Source organism: Petaurus breviceps, unplaced genomic scaffold (assembly GCF_028583685.1).
Source record: "Petaurus breviceps papuanus isolate PSGF00001 unplaced genomic scaffold, PetGlider_PUasm1.0 78, whole genome shotgun sequence".
Lineage (NCBI taxonomy): Eukaryota > Metazoa > Chordata > Mammalia > Diprotodontia > Petauridae > Petaurus > Petaurus breviceps.
The window spans coordinates 9,999,632-10,016,268 of NW_027186502.1; the positions used below are offsets into that span (position 1 = coordinate 9,999,632).

General features: G+C 38.8%; 1 protein-coding gene across 1 annotated transcript; it reads left to right on the top strand.

Moving 5' to 3' along the window:
- The first annotated feature begins 544 nt into the window (after window positions 1-544).
- Window positions 545-10,380, top strand: SPX (spexin hormone). The gene is given in 6 exon segments (XM_069106061.1): window positions 545-610; window positions 612-647; window positions 1,271-1,328; window positions 2,773-2,835; window positions 6,126-6,212; window positions 10,304-10,380. Coding segments are annotated over 6 exon segments (387 nt in total).
- The last annotated feature ends 6,257 nt before the right edge of the window (window positions 10,381-16,637 follow it).

The following is a 16,637-nucleotide window of genomic DNA, read 5'->3' on the forward strand; positions in this document are numbered from 1 at the left end:
TAGATAGATAGATAGATAGATAGATAGATAGATAGATAGATAGATAGATAGATAATAGTTCAACTTGGGGTCAAAATAACTTGGGTTCAAATCTTGCCTCACACACTATAGCTGTGTTAACTTGGACAAGTCACTTTATGTTTCTACCTAACTTTCCTCACGTGAAAAATGGAAATAATAAGATCATCAACCTCACATTTCCATAAGCTACAAATGAGTTACTGTGTATGAAATACTTTGGGAATTTTAAAGTGCTATGTGAATATCAATGATATCATTCAACTTTTCCTTCTCAGCAGAGTCATTGATCAAAAATTTAGAAGACAATGAGGCTTCACTGAAAATTAGTGGGACAAACTGAGCTGATGATGCTGATGTATTCAGAAGGTTGCCTGGCTGATGTGGCTGAGTAGCTAAACCAAGAGTGTCTACCCTTTTAATCATCTTGACTTCCTGCTGGCTAATCTCCCAGGAAGAGTCATCAGACCTTCTTTCTGTCTCCACGGCTGACAAGACGTCCCTTTAGACACTCACTCTGAAAGAAATGGAAAGGTGTCCATTGACTGGGAAGATTTAAAAAGGTCCCTGTATTCAAAGAGGTTCAGATAACTTTCACCAGAGAATCCTGGCAGGAAAGAACAATGAAGGTAGGTGAGATGTTCCTTTGCCACAGAGGAAAGCTTACTTCTTGTTTACAGTTTTCATGTTTAGTTGATAAGCATTTCAGAGGGTGGAGAGTATTTTAATAATTATATTTTTAAACTATAGTTTCATCATGTTAGAAAATATTTAAAATATTACAGAACTGAACAGAGCTTGATAATTATACTTATATTCATTGATTAGTTTTGCTGATCCATTCTTTTTCATTTATTCTTTTTGAAAAGAACATTTATCGTATCTTGTAGTCTATTGTAAAATTTATCAGAAAAAAAAAAAAAATATATATATATATATATATATTGAGCATGATGACAGAATTTGAATTTGAATTTGAAATGCCACAGCATAAAGCAAGAAATATATACACTCAGGGTGGCTGTTTCTTCCGTGCAGGGAATCCAAAGTCTGAACGCTTCTGGCTTGGCCCTGCTCCTGGCAATTTCATTCATCTCCCTCTCCTGTTGTGCTCCCCAGGTAACCATACTCTTTAAAAGTAGAGTCCTCTAAATCTGCATGCAGTTATTCTTTTGTGATTGACCTTTCTCTTTTAAAACGTGCAAAGGACTGGCTCATAATGTCCCATTAACTATTCTCCCTGGATTTCTAGAGACTTTTTGAAAGAAGAAACTGGACTCCTCAAGCTATGCTCTACCTGAAGGGGACACGTAAGTACTAAACAAAACAAACAAAAACAAAAACAAAAAAAAGTCTTTCGTTTTGTGAGCTATTTATTCAGTGAGAGCAAGAGTCCATAGCAAAAGATGCAGGGGAACTGTGGCAGGCTGCTCTTTTTGCCTGGCAGTTTTAAGAATATCTTTTAAAATTAAACAAGATTGCAGGACTGAAAAAGTAAAAGTTTTCAGCTAATTAGACATTTTTCACAGCCTCTAAAAGCTAGCTTTGCACTTGTATGCCAATATATCTGGGAGGAGACAGTGGGCTCTTAGGCTGGTTACAAGGTAACATTTCCAGCTCTTAAACATAGCTGCCACAGCTTGTGGTCCCAGTCTATATGCTGGGGTGCTCTGCCAGTCTTCAGATGTGTTGGATCCTGTGGGTTTGTATGCCGAAAGGGCGAGACCATCTTTATGTGATGGCTTTGGGAACCTGACATTTTAATTTAAGCAAGTTAATGCCTAAAGAAGCTCCACAGGGCAGACTGATTTTTAAAAAATTTTACTTGTGTTGTATCATCTTCATTTCTGAATATATTCTTCTCCTTTCCCTTAACCAGCCAGATATACTTTGTATCAAAGTTTTAAAAAGAAAAAAAGATGGAGGGAAGTAGTTCTGTCAAACAAGTCAACACATCAACTAAATGTCACAATATGCACACTATTCCACACCCATAGGTCCCCACCTTTCAAGAGAGTAGATGGATGGATGTTTTTTTCCAACTCTTTTCCATCAAGCTTGATCATTATAGTTATATTCAGCTTGTTTATTTTCTTTTCCTTTACATTGTTGTTGGTTTTCTATGTTGTTTTCCTGATCCTGTTTACTTTGCTCTAGCTCTGCAACAATACGCAAACATCTTCTGAGCAGAGTTTATGGCAAAGGAAGCCAAATTTATCCACAAAAAATTTTTTAAAAACCCTTCTCCCATCCTTTTCTTTCCTATCCCCTCCCCAGGTCCCAAAGAGGAATTTTTCTTTCTTTCTTTTTGGAGGGAATCAGGCTTAAGTGACTTGCCAAAGGTCACACAGCTAGTAGGTGTCAAGTGTGTGAGGTTGCATTTGAACTCAGATCCTCCTAACTCCAGGATTGCTCCCTATCCACTGCACCACCTAGCAGAGACATTTTTCAAAATTCCTATCAATCACCTCCAGGCTGAAACTTAAAGAAAGAGTTCCACTGGGTGAAATTCAAGGATTTATTGAGTGAAGTCAGAGAGATTATTTCCCTTCCCTGTTACCTAGCAGGACCAAGCCATCCTCCTAAGTGTATGTGGTACATACACTATAATAAGATTAAAAGCATTCCTCTTGGCTGTCCAGCACCCCCTGCATCCCAGCCAGCATCCCCCTGAGGTCATCCAAAGCTCCAATCTGCTTCTCTAGGTTTTTGTTTATTTTTTTTGTCTTTGCATTATTTTGTTTTGTTTTGTAGAAGGCCGTCAATTCATTTCAGAGGAGATTCAGAGGAAATATCTCTGCAATAGACTACAGCTAGGTAAGAGAAACAGTGACAGAGATGCCAGAAGCCTTCACGCTGGGAGTCAGAAATTATTTTGTCTGATTAATATGTAATTCAATAATTTAAAACTCACTTTAGGGACAAGGGATTGATGTCCAGAGAAGTTAGGTGACTTGCCCATGACCACACAGCAGTCCTTGGAACAAAGATCCCATGACTCCAAATCTAGTGCTCTTTCCATTCCATCCTGGGAAGGGAGAGTATGCTCTGCTGTGATTCATTGCATCATAAGATGTTGGAGCAGAGCAGGAAGGACTTTAGTAACCTATAGTCCAATTATTTCATTTCCAGATAAAGAAACTGAGGGTGAGAAGTCAAGATGATTTAAAAAATAAATGTAGAGTTGGGATTATAATTTTGTGTCTATTGACTAAAATGTGCTGGACTTTCCAATGATCTTGTCAATCAACTGGCGTTTATGAAGCACCTACTACGTTTAAAACACTCTGCTAAGAACTACATCAGGGAAAGGAGATCAGCTTCATGCCAAACAGATCCATTTCCACAAGAAAAGACAATTTAGCCCTATGCTAAAGTGGGACATTTTCTTGGGGTTAATGCTGATCTTACCAACAGCCTGCTCTCTGCTCAGCTGCAATCTCAAAGTGGGGCAGTTAGAGATGAAGGTCAGGCAAATTTACCACTGCAGGCTGTGCCAAAATCAATAGGCAGAAAAGTGAGAGAGATGGGCAACCAAAAGCAGATGTGTTTAAAAACTACGAGAAGGCGTGAACTTAGATTTTTAGGAAAAACTGACACTCACTTCATTCGAATGACCATTTTTTAAACTTCATTCTTTTTTTGTTTGTTTGCTTTTTGGAGGGCAATTGGGGTTAAGTGACTTGCCCAAGGTCACATGGCTAGTTTTTGTGTTACACATCTGAGGCCGGATTTGAACTCAGGTCCTTCTGACTCCAGGGCTGGTGCCACCTAGTTGCCCCTTAAACTTCATTCTTAAAAGTCTAGATGTGCTCTAATTCCTCTGTGTTTGAAAAGGTTGATACTGAGTATGTGATATAAGTGCTAGCATATTTATAATGAGATGAAGGCGGCACAGTGAATAAAAAGCCAGTGCTGAGTGAGGAAGACATGGGTTGGAGTCCTGACTCTGACACATGTCAGTTACATGATCTCAGGCAAGTCATTTAAACTTTCAGGGCCCCAGTCAGCTCTCTTGGACTGTTAAGTTGCAGAACAGATGCTGATCCACATTGGTAGGAAGGGAGTTAACTCACTGGATGTTTTCTACACCAATGAAATTGACAGACCTGTGCATATGTATAATCTATTTACATATATATGATATATACATGTGTATATGTTACATGTATGTATGCACCTGTATATTGATATTCTTTGTTCTATCATATCTTAGGCTCTGTGTGTGTGTGTGTAATTGATGCAGTGAATAGAGCACTGGCCCTGGAGTCAAAAGGACCTGAGTTCAAATCCGGCCTCAGACACTTAACGTGCTTACTAGTTGTGTGACTTTGGGCAAGTCACTTAACCCCAATTGCAAAAAACAAAAACAAAAAAACACCAAGTGACCCATGCAGTTCTCAAATATTGTAGAAGGGCAAGAATTGTAGCACACCCACTGTCGTTGCTGTTCATGGTATATCCTTATCAGAACTGTACCTAGGGCAAGACTGTAGGAGCTTGCCAAATTTCAAAAGAAGTAAACATTTACACCAGGTGAACTCTCCACTTGAACATGTGCTTCTCCAGCAGTGGACTAGGCTGCCCCTACTCCAAAGCTGATTGGACACTAAGGCTCCAGACACCAAAATTGCTAGTTATGACTTTAATCATTACTACACTGTTGTCTGCAAATGTGCTTCTTACTCTGAAAAACTAGTCATAAAATTACTTATTGTGGAGAAAATATTAGCTTAGTGAATGCCTGCCAGCGAGTACAGGGCATATCACAATACTGAGAGTATATGACTAGTATCCAATATGCTTTACTTGAGTGGGATTAAACTGACAGCCATCCAAATTGTATTTTTTTCATTGTTATATCATTTTTAGGAGGCAATCAGGGTCAAGTGACTTGCCCAAGTCACACAGCTAGTGAATTTGTGAAGCCAAATCTGAACTCAGGATTGGTGCTCTATCCACTGTGCCTATCATTATACATGGATCCTAGATACCACCATTTTTTTTTCATTATTGAACAAAGCAGTTAGGATGATAGAACTTAAGAACTGAAAAGGACTTCAGAGACCTATAACCTGTTCAGCCCTCTTGTCTTACAGACTTTTCACTGATCTATAACTTTAAACTTCTCCAAATCGAATTTCATTAATCAGGTTAAACCAGAAAAATATTTTTTTTCCTTATGCCAAGTTAAATTTAACACTATTTTAGCATTTATCAGACACTTGTCCATTTTATATGGTAATAGTACTACAAATCAAGAGTTATTACATTCATTCTGAGATAGTGAAGTTTCCATCAAGCCATGATTAAAAAGCATGTAAAAAACAAACAAATAAACAGCTAGATAGAGAGCATGTTCCAGGGCATGATTCTATCTCCAGCAGCCTACTCAGATAGACAGGAAAGAGTTGGACCTGTCCTTTCATCCAATATGCCACATGCCTTTCTAAATTTTCACAATGCAAAATTTGTGTAAGTTATATTACATTATAAATGATTTCCAAGTAAGTGTCTAAGTCCTTTAATAGAATCATAGATTGAAAGGAACCTTAGAGGACATCAAGGCCAACTCCTCACATTTTATACTGAGGGCAAATAAATAACAATTTGCCCAGAATCGCATAGTAAATGTCAGAGGCAGGATTTGAACTCCTATCTTCCTGATTTTAAGTCCAGTACTTTATCCACTATAGCCACCTAGCTGCTCAAAATTCAATATATTGGATAAAATAAAGGAGCCACCAGCTGGGCCTTGTAAATCTTTTATTTTATACAGATATTGCTTTTTACCATATTTATTGGATCAATCTAAACATGAGAAAGCTAGGTGGTAAAGTGTGTAGAGCACTGGGACTGGAATCAGGAAGAAGAGTTCAAATTTGGCCTCACATACTTATTGGCTGTGTGACCCTGGGCAAATTACTTAACCCTGTTTGCCTCCATTTCCTTATCTACAAAATAGGGATTGGAATTGCACCTACCTCCCAAAGTTGTTGTAACAATCAAATGAGATACTAATTTTAAAGTACTAGAAGAATGGTAACAATTATTATTATTATTATTATTATGTGATGAGCACATTTGTTTACATTTTATTTCTCCAGAAAAACGCAGCCAAAGCCTAAACCCAGTATCTATTTCTGAAGCTGTTGCCATGTTCTTTGAGTCCTGGCAGAAACCACCAGAAGAAGGTAAAAAAAAAAACTTTTGAGTCAGACAAGCAGAGTTTTGTATACTTTCCTGGAGACTATTGTGGATATAACAAAGTATTTTCATTCTTGTTTTGAACTTCCTTAATTCTTTTTTTTGGGGGGAAGAAGGCAAGAAAATTGGGGTTAAGTGACTTGCCCAAGGTCACACAGCTAGTTAAATGTCTATCTGGGGTCGGATTTGAACTCAGGTATTCCTGAGTCCAGGGCTGGTACTCTATTCACTGTGTCACCTATCTGCCCTGAACTTCCTTAATTTATTTTTTTTTCCTTTTTGGAGGGGGGAAGGCAGGGCAATTGGGGTTAAGTGACTTGCCCAAGGTCACACAGCTAGTAAGTTTCAAGATTCTGAGGTCTGATTTGAACTCAGATCCTCCTGACTCCAATGCTGGTGCTTTATTTACTGTGCCAACCTAGCTGCTCCTTCCTTAATTCTTTAAATTTTATAGTTATAGCCCTGGAAATTCATATCAATGTTTGTTGTGAAGGGGCCAGAATATTTAAGTTATAATAATCCCTCAAAACAAACAAACAAAACAAAACAAAACAATTTCTTAGATTGTGTAATTTAATACAAATTTCACAATCTAAAACGCACTAGCTGTATGACTTTGGGCAAGTCACTTAACCCTAATTGCCCTCCAAAAAGCAAAGAAAAAAAACACCAAGTGACCCATGCAGTTCTCAAATATTGTAGAAGTGCAAGAATTGTAGCACACCCACTATTATTGCTGTTCATGGTACATCTTTATCAAAATTGTACCTAGGGCTTCTGTTAACTTTAGAAAATTTTTTGTCTCCCTTTCAGAAACTGAAGTGATAACTTGTATTTGTGAAGAGGGTGAGGGGAGGAGGGGAAGAGCCTTACTTTATTAATGTACCATTAAGGATAATGACTCAATTCCACAAGGATGAGCAAATATAAAGATTATAGCCAAAGCTAATTCTATATCCCAAGACTGAGACACAGTCCGGCACTGTGGAAAGATCATGGGATTTGTAGTTTGGGGACTTGGATTCAAAAGCTGACTTTGTCACTTCAGTAGTTATGAGACCTTAGACAAGACACTTAATGAGGAAAACTATCTATAAAATGAGAGGTTGAGTAGATGTCTGTTTCGGTCTGGTAACTACAACATATTTACATTATGTCTTGAATCTGAAAACTAGTGAAAATGTAGTATAGAGACAACAGGAAAATTTTTCTAATGGACCACAGCTGCAATCCCACCCTGATTCAATGGGGCGTGGTGGATAAGAAACTGGACTTGGAGAAAGGAAGACCTGTGTTCAAATCCTGTTACAGACACTTAACTGCCTTGTGTAACCCTGGGCAAGTCTCAACCTTTCTGTGCCTCCATTTCCTCATCTGTAAAATGAGGGAGATGTTCATAATGATCTTTAAGGACCCTGCTAGCTCCAGATTTATGATTCCCTCTGAACTTCAAGAAACAAGGTCTGCCGGTCACTGTTGGGGATGTAACTAGAAAAAAGTCATAAAAATAATATAGTTCAAAGTTCTATGGGATTTTACAGTTGGCAAAACATTTCTTTACAAAAGGCCTTACTTTCAGCGTCGTCGAAGACTGCACTAAGACTTTTGGGACAACCTGTCTTAGTATCCCTGTTTCATAGATAAGGAGTTGATGTTTACACAGTCACAGTCAGGACCAATCCACAATCCTGTGAGTAATAAGTAGAAGAATTTTAGCATGTTTTTCCTTCATATAATACTGATAGTCCCTGGGCAAGGCACACACATACACACACTCAGAAACCTTTTTGTAATTCTTTGATACTTACAAACACTTTATTCAAATTATCTTCCTTCATCCTTATAACAACTCTGTGAGGTAGGAATTATATGTATTAATATCTCTTGAGGAATCTGACTTGCCCATTGTTACACAAGTAGAAAGTATTGGTTCTATATCAGATTGCTTAGTGTTTCAGGGAGGGGGAAGGGGAAGGAGAGAGAGGGATAGAATTTGGAACTCAAAACTAAAAAAACACCCAATGTTAAAAATGGTTTTAACATGTAATTGGAGGGAAAATAAGATATCATTTTTTTAAAAGCATAAATAAAAGAAAGCATTGGTTGGAGGCAGGTTTTGAACCTAGACGTCTCCTGAATCAGAATCCTATGGTCTTTCCACTGTCCCATACTGCTCAATAATAAAGTTTTCATAATTATTGTTACGGCATACATATATGAAATAATAACGATTTAGAGCAATCAATAAGAAAGCATGAAAAAATGTGGTACAGATTCTTTATAAGTGCTTTGGTGACTGAGAATGAGGAAAAGATCATTGTGGACCGAGAATAATTTTTGTGAAGGAAGTGGGTCTTGAGCTAGACCTTGAAAGGGTCTTGAAAGAGGGCAGGATCTGTTCTTGATAAGAGAAACAGAATGAGGTAGAACCTTCAATGGCAGAGAGGTAGTGATGGTGGAAGGTGGGAAAGGTAAAGTTAGCCAGTCTATTTGGATTGAGAATCCATCTCCAAATATCAGGACAGAAGGTTAGATGGACAAGACAGGGAGAATTGCTGGAAGACCTAAAGCAACATGGTAAAAAGTTGGTACTGGGACTGATAGGAACTAGACTATTTTAATTTATAGACAGGATACTGGTGTCATAGAATCTGAGGTCTAGATCTGGAAGGGACCTTGAAGGCTTTCTGGTCCAACCTCTTCATTCTGCAGATGAAGAAAATGAGACCCAGGAAGATAAAGGGATTTGCCCAGGCCCTGCCCACATAGGTAGTAAATGTTAGATCTAGGACTGACTCCAGAGTCAAGGCTTTTCCTTCTGTACCTCTCTGCAGTGTTCTAGGAAGATTAATATGGCAAGAGTATGAAGAATGAATCTGATAAAGCATTAAGTGAGAGAACCAGGATAAAACATGTTTGAAGTTGTACCCTGTGTTTTACTATCCACCAGGGACTTTGAGACTTTACTGGGCCACAAGAAACCGGACTTGTTTTAAAAAAAAAAAAACTTCCTAAGAGGCCATGTACTTAAAAAAAAAGTTAACTTCACTGTAACACAAGAAACTAGACTACTTTAAAGAAATAAATCTACCTAGAGGAGAAATGAATTTTCTGACATTGAAAACATGTGTACTGATGAAAAGTAATATTAAAAGGTCTAGGGGCACAGTAAATAGAGCACTGGCTCTGGAGTCGGGAGGACCTGAGTTCAAATCAGACCTCTTGACAATTTCTAACTGTATGACCTTGGGCAAGTCACTTAACCTCAAATGCCTTGCCTTCTCCCCTCCAAAAAAAAAAGGCCTACCTTATTGTTTCCCCAATAATGCCACACCGTAGGCTAGGTGACATAGGAAGCAGGACAGGAGGATATTAGAGTAATACATACATGGGTGAGGGTTAGGGTTAGGGTGATTGTCCAGCCTAAGATGAGGATGGAAGTATAGAGATAGCTCTGGGAGAGTTCATGAAGGCTATACTGGATATACAGGCTGAAGGAGAGGAAGAAGCCAAATATAATTCAGACATCTGAGTGAAGGAAAAAGGAGAGATATCATCACTAGAAAATGAAAACCAATTTAGAGGGAAAGCCAAATTCAGTTTGCAATAGTGGCAGGATGTGATCAGGTAGAGCTGTGCTGTGGTATGGATGTGAAGTCAGAGCTGAGATTTAAACTTGGAATCTTTAGGACAGAAGTGGTTATTGAAGTCTTGGAAATAGCTGATCTTCCCTAGGGAGAGTTTAGTGAGGGGGAGGGCGGGAGAGAAGAAAAGGTCAGAAAGAACCTTGAAACACTTTAAGCTCAGGAAGGAAACAGAGGAAGCTGGAAAATTGAGAAATAGAACAACATCCCAGAATCCAAGAGAGGAAAAGAGGAGAGAGTGACCAACAGAATGAAACTCCCAGAAAGTTCAAGGTGGATAAATATTCGGGGGAAAAATATATTTTTTTAAATTTCTTGTGTTTTAAATGTAGAAGGTGAGACAGAAAGAATCTGGGGACATAGAACTTTAGATTGATAATTGTACTGGGTTTTAAAACAAACTTTCATAATTTTATTTTACTATTATCTTACAGCTAGAGAGGTAAACCTTGATCAGTCAAGATTCTTGGAAGATAATCTATTAACTGGAGAAAATGATCCAAACTACTGAAAATTTCTCTTAAACTTCTGTTAAAGCCATTATTTATGTAAATAAAAATCATAGTCTACACATGGTCTATGTTCTGAAGGGATATATACATATGTGTGTATAATCTCAGTTTCAATCTTTTTATGAATAATTATTGAAAAAAAAATTTTAGCAGAGAGCATTACTGCTTTTTACTTTATTGTATGTTTCATTTAGATCACATTGTCACACTTTAAATTTGTCACAGAATTTTAAAATTAAAGGCTCAAGTATATTCTGAGTGGTCTTTCTTGTGACTAGTAGACCTCTTGATTAGTGACTACTAAAAAATTTTTATAGGGGTGTCTAGGTGGCGCAGTGAGTAAAGCGCCGGCCCCCGGAATCAGGAGGACCTGAGTTCTGTTCCGGCCTCAGACACTTAACACCCACACATACAAACTAGCCGTGTAACCTTGGACAAGTTACTTAACCCCAATTGCCCTCCAAAAGGGAAAAAAAAAATTATAGTACTGCTCACTACAATTTTATCTCTAACCTGTTTGACTGGCAATTGACTAATGATCCTGCATCCTAATGGCAACATATTCTCCCTTCATGCTAGCATAAAGAGAGGTGTCATTTCTATGATAGAGTAGATATCTATCATCAATTGTGTTTTATCAATTTAATTGAAAATTAGGTTTCATTGTAATATGGGTCAACCCCAACTATCCACAATTACAACAAAGTCAATGTGTCAAACGTCTTTGTGTGGGGGTGAGGGAGAGGTGGAGATAGGATCAGGATCAGTCCTGATAGAGGGAACTTCCTGTGTCAATATAGATCATTACCAGCTCTGAAACTGAGAGTCTTAGAAAGTTGTCTGGAACATTAAGAAGTCTACCAGTTTGTCTGGGGTTATACTACCTTACACAGCCAGCATGTGTCTAAGGTAGACACATTGAAACAATCTCTTCCTGATTCTTAGGTCCACTCATATTTTATGGGGCAAAAAAGAGTAACTAAGACAGGTACAGTAATACATTGTTTATGGAAATTTGAATAGATCCAAATGGTCTAGTAAGAAATTTTTTTTTTAAGCAATCGGGGTTAAGTAACTTGCTCAAGGTTAAACAGCCAGGTGTTTCTGGGTGGGTGCTAAGTGTCTGAGCCTGGGATTCGATCCGTCATCCCGACACTGGAGCCGGTGCTCTTACTCGCTGTGCTACCTGGCCTCCCCTCTAGTAAACAATTTTAAGAGCCATTGAAGGAACTGGGGATGTTATGGGCTGGACCAAAAGTCAGATGAGATCTGTATTAAAATCCTGAATCTGACACTTATTAGTTCTGTGACCATGAACCAAAGCCTCCCTAAACTTCAGTTTGCTTATCACTAAAATGGGAATAATATCTTCTAGAAATGATGATGACGGTGATGATGGCAGTCATCCCTCTTGTAGTGAGAAGGATGGTCCCTATTAGAATGAGAGATTTAATACTCCCCATTCAAGACAGGCAGAAGTAAAGTGTGCTCTACCTGTCTAGTCGCTTACTTGGGAAATCATCCTAATTATGGCAATCACCTCCTCTTCATTTGGCATGTGCTCCTCTAGGCATGGTTTAGGTTTTAAGAAGAGAAGAGAATCATTCACATATAACATTTCATAAATCTATCACAAATTCAGCTCATGTCTCACCCCCTTATCCTGGAATTTAATCCATGGAAACTTCTAAATGCAGCTTGCAGCTCATTTCAGTTTTTTGTGAGCCAAAAGGCATTCATGCTTGTATTATAGTTAAGTACATTTGTTTCAAGAAATAAAAAGGAAATAGAACACCATATTGAGACACCCCAAATGATTGTTACTTTGGTTAAAAAAAAAAAAAAACTCAGCTATCTCTTTGTCAGGCCCTGGGCTATCTTCTATTAATGCCTGGAGTTCATACATAGTCTAATTTTTTTTAAAAAAGCACTGCTCCCATGTCTCCAGACACCTATATCAGGTAAGCCCAACTGGTTTTTATTAAGGAAAAGCTACCATGTTTTCTGTTGGCATCTTAGAGAGAAAAGTGGAGGATCCTTATCATCTATTGTCCATAACTGCTTCTGCACCTAAGGGGGAGGAGAACTCAACACTGCTTCCTTCTCTGGTTGTTCTCAGATAGGTCTCCAGCCAGTAACTCAGAAGGCCATAACCTCAAAACCCCAGCCCCTCATACACAACTGAGATAGGCAGTCTGCTCTCATGGCATGGCAATGCCCATTCATAGAGTACCATGAGGCATTCAGACATGGCTGGCTCTAGGTGGTCTTGTGTGGCTATCTCCTCCAGTGTTCCCCAGCAAGAAGACCACTGTCCTAGATAAAATTTCTGCTCCCAGTATGCAAAAATCACAACATCTTGCCAAATTTTTAGATCTAGGAGCTTCTTAGCTCTTAGATTTGTGTCCAGGAAGTGTGCAGTCTTGGCTTGAAACCAGAAAAAGGTTCTGTCTGGGCAGACTTGTAATCCTTTCCTCCTTAGGAAGATTCTGAAGATCACCTGGCCAGATAAGGTACAAGACACTGAGATCCTTTCTCAAACTAAACTGCCAGGCATTCAAACTCACAACTCCTAGGGGCTAGACACGTTGTTCCAATACCAAATGTACTCTTATCTAAAAGACTTTTACAGAGAATTCACACAAGGCAAGTGCTCACATGGTGGTCAGAAGGACACTTTCAAGATCTCTCTGAAGAACTTTAGAATTGATTATATAACATGGGAGACTCTGGCACAGAACCACCCAGCATTACCTGGCCTCATCAAAAGATGTGCTATGCTCCATTGATGAGATATGGGCTCTGGGAGCCCCTCAAGCTCTCCTTGAGTCCTCGAGGTACAGGCTCTGGGAACCTCCCTTGGACTCTGATTAAATCATCTCATTTGATGAGGTTGTGGCAGGGCCCAGACCTACTAACTGCTAACTACTAGCCTAGTTACTAGCCTAGCTCTCCATTGTTCATCTACTTCCCACCTTTGAGCCTATCAAAATATCAATACACCCTTGAACTTCTGGCCTAGCCCACCATTGTCTGTAGTCTCCAGGTGGCCTCCCAGCCTTAATCACTCATTGACCTCATAACTCCTCCTGAAGACCCTCCCCAAACTCCTCCTCTTGACCACCCCTAGATTCCTCCCACAACCTTCTGTATATAAGACCCCATCTTACACCATGTGTGTGAGAGCACCATAGAATAGTGAGAGAACCATAGAATGACCTAGCACAAACTTACTCTGAGTCTAATGCAAGCAAACTTTTAATAAATTTTACTTTTCTTTGGCTGAGAAGACTTGAGTCGAATTCATTCGGCAGGACCTGGCGTGTTGGTATTTTGGGGGTTTCCAGGGCAACCCTAACCCTCTTAGTCTGTATCCTCTTCACCATGAGCAAAACAGAATTGAAGTAGTTCAAAAGAAACTCAAGATAGGCAAATTTAGAGACTCCATTCCAAATATTTTCGTGTATTATTTGTGCCTGACCTATGGTAGAGCATTCTGAGCCCGAGCTCCTATTGGTCTGATCAGTCACAGTTGGACGTACTGTGTTTCCCCGATAATAAGACCTATCCAGAAAATAAGCCCTCCCCTTACTGTGTAAGATTCCTCTAAAATAAGCCCTCCCCCAAAAATAAGCCCTATTGAGATTGCTACTGTAGTGAAGGTGATCCCCTGTGCTACACGCTACATTACGGTACCCTCTGTATGCACCGTCCCTCCCCCCCCCCCTGAAACGCAAGTTGCGCTCTGAGCTTCATCCAATCAGAGCTGCAGCAGTGAGCGCCTCATCCTGTTCTTCCCCAGTGATTTGCTTATTGAATAAAGGTACATTTTTTTGTTCACATTTACCTGTTTATTAAAATTGCTGTCAATGTTCGTTAAAATAAGCCCTCCCCTGAAAATAAGCCCTCTGGTGTTTTTCTGTCCAAAAAAAAATAATAAGACAGTGTTTTATTATCGGGGAAACACGGTACTGTAAGGGACACACTCTAACTTGACTCTAACATAGTGATGTTATTTCGGTACTCTTCTAGAACAAAGGATGATAACCAACCAACCGACCAACCACCTCCTAGGAATGTTGTACAGTTGAATAGAGGGCTAGACCTAGAGTTAGGAAACCTCAGTTCAAATACGCATATCAAATAGGCATTACTACTAGCTTTGTGCCTCTGCAGTAAGTTGCTTAACCTCTGTCTGATTTAGTTTCTTCATCTGTAAAATGCATATAATAATAGTACCTATCTCCCAGAGTTGTTGTGAAGATAAAATTATGTAATATTTGTAAAGCACTGTGAAAACCTTAAAGCTCTATATAAATATTAGTAGTAATCAATCTTAAATGTGGGATCAATGGAGTAAATCAAATAAAGCCACCCTGCATAAAGTAACAACAACAATAACAATAATGATAGCTAGCATTTATATAGCATTTTAAGGTTTTCATGCACTTTACATAAAATGCTACTGTGATACCTTACCTTGGTAGGAATAGCCCTCCATTAAATTAAATAAAATCAATCAAAGGTATTGCAACCATATGTGGAAAGGTTTTGATCAATTTAGACATTTCTGTTGAGTCCTTGGATAAATTGTAGGAACATTTATAATGAAAGTATTCAGACTAGCTCAGGAAATTTGGTCCCACTCCAAAGGTCTTCTAAAAAAAAAAAGCATATCAGTGCAAAACCAGATTAAACAGATCACTTCAAGCTGTGAATAAGGAGAGAACATTCCAGCTAAGGCCCTGATGAGTTGCAGTCTGTATTGGTCTTCGTCTCCTCTAGCAGGTCCTTAGGATTTTGGATTTCCCATCTTTCCATCAGTGTTCCAGCAACACCCCACCAGGAACAACAGTGTCTGGGAGCAGTGTGTTGACAGGAAAGTTAATTTTAATATTGTTAATATCAAATGTGATATTCCCTTCTCTGTTTCAAAAGGCCATCTGGGCAGTAAAAGAAACCCCTCCATCTAAAGAATCCAAGGAATGTCATTCATTGCATTCCTGCTCCTAAAGTACTTTCCTGTCAACTAGCTTTGACTGAGCTTCACCCTGGGATTCTGGGTTCTGTTTATCCTATAAACAGAGACTGAGACTAGTCTAGGGCTACAAAAAGAGATTCCAAGTATCTTTGTCCCCTCATTATTGTTTGGGAGAAGTTGGATCATGAAGGGTAAAAACCAGAATGAAGTGGGTTTTCTTGTTTGGGTAGCCAAGGGTGGCTGGGGACTCATGGTCAGGTCTCAATCCTCATTTGCCAAGCCTCCACCCACCCTTTTTCCTCCTGAATGTTGAAAAACCTTTCTGTAATTTTTACCTGTGAACACCCCTATCCTCAGATTCATGGCAGTGTCCCAGGTTCATGACCCTCTTTATTGCTATTGAAGATACCTTTTCCTCCACTTAAAAGTTTGATTTACTTCTGGAGCTGGCAATCTAAATGGAAGCTAAAGACAACAAGACACAGATTTACAGGTCTGCAAGAAGCCTGGGAGAGAAACCTAGGTTTCTCTAAGGCCTAAGTCTAAGAGAAACTTTTTGCTCACTCCACAAAGGGGACAGAGTATGAGGTACAAAGAAGGGAATAAACATAGTAAGCACCTACTAAGTGCTAGGCATTATGCTTAGCCTTTTACAAATAATAATATCTCATTATTTTCATATTCATTATTCATAATAATTCATTAGAGTCTTAGAATAACTTTGTGAGATAACTGCTGTAATTATCCTCATTTTATAGTTTAGGTGGACAGAGGTTAAGTGACTTGCCCAGGGTCACACAGCTAGTGTCTGAGGCCAGATTTAAACTCAGGAAGATGAGTCTGCCTGACTCTAGGTTTAGCACTCTATCTACTGCACCACCTAGCTACCCTATATACATATGCATACACAAACACATATGTGTGTGCACATAAATACATACGTATGTTCTCACGTATATATGAATATTTTAATGTGTCATATGACAAAGAAAAACTCTTTTAAAGTGATTAGATATTATGCATGATCATGATACCTGAATCTGGCAACTTTGTGAACAAAGTTCCTTTCTAAAAAACGATTAATTAGAAGTTATAAAGCACTGTATAACAACCCTGCCCAATCAGAGCTCAGCACAAATGCTACTTCTTACATATGCCTAAATAATACATAAACACCAAGTACTTATTTTGTATAAATTCAATATAGAATTATAAACGTGCATGTAATTTCTCCAGATCAGACTATTTGTTTTTCTATACCCAAGGCCTAGTAGA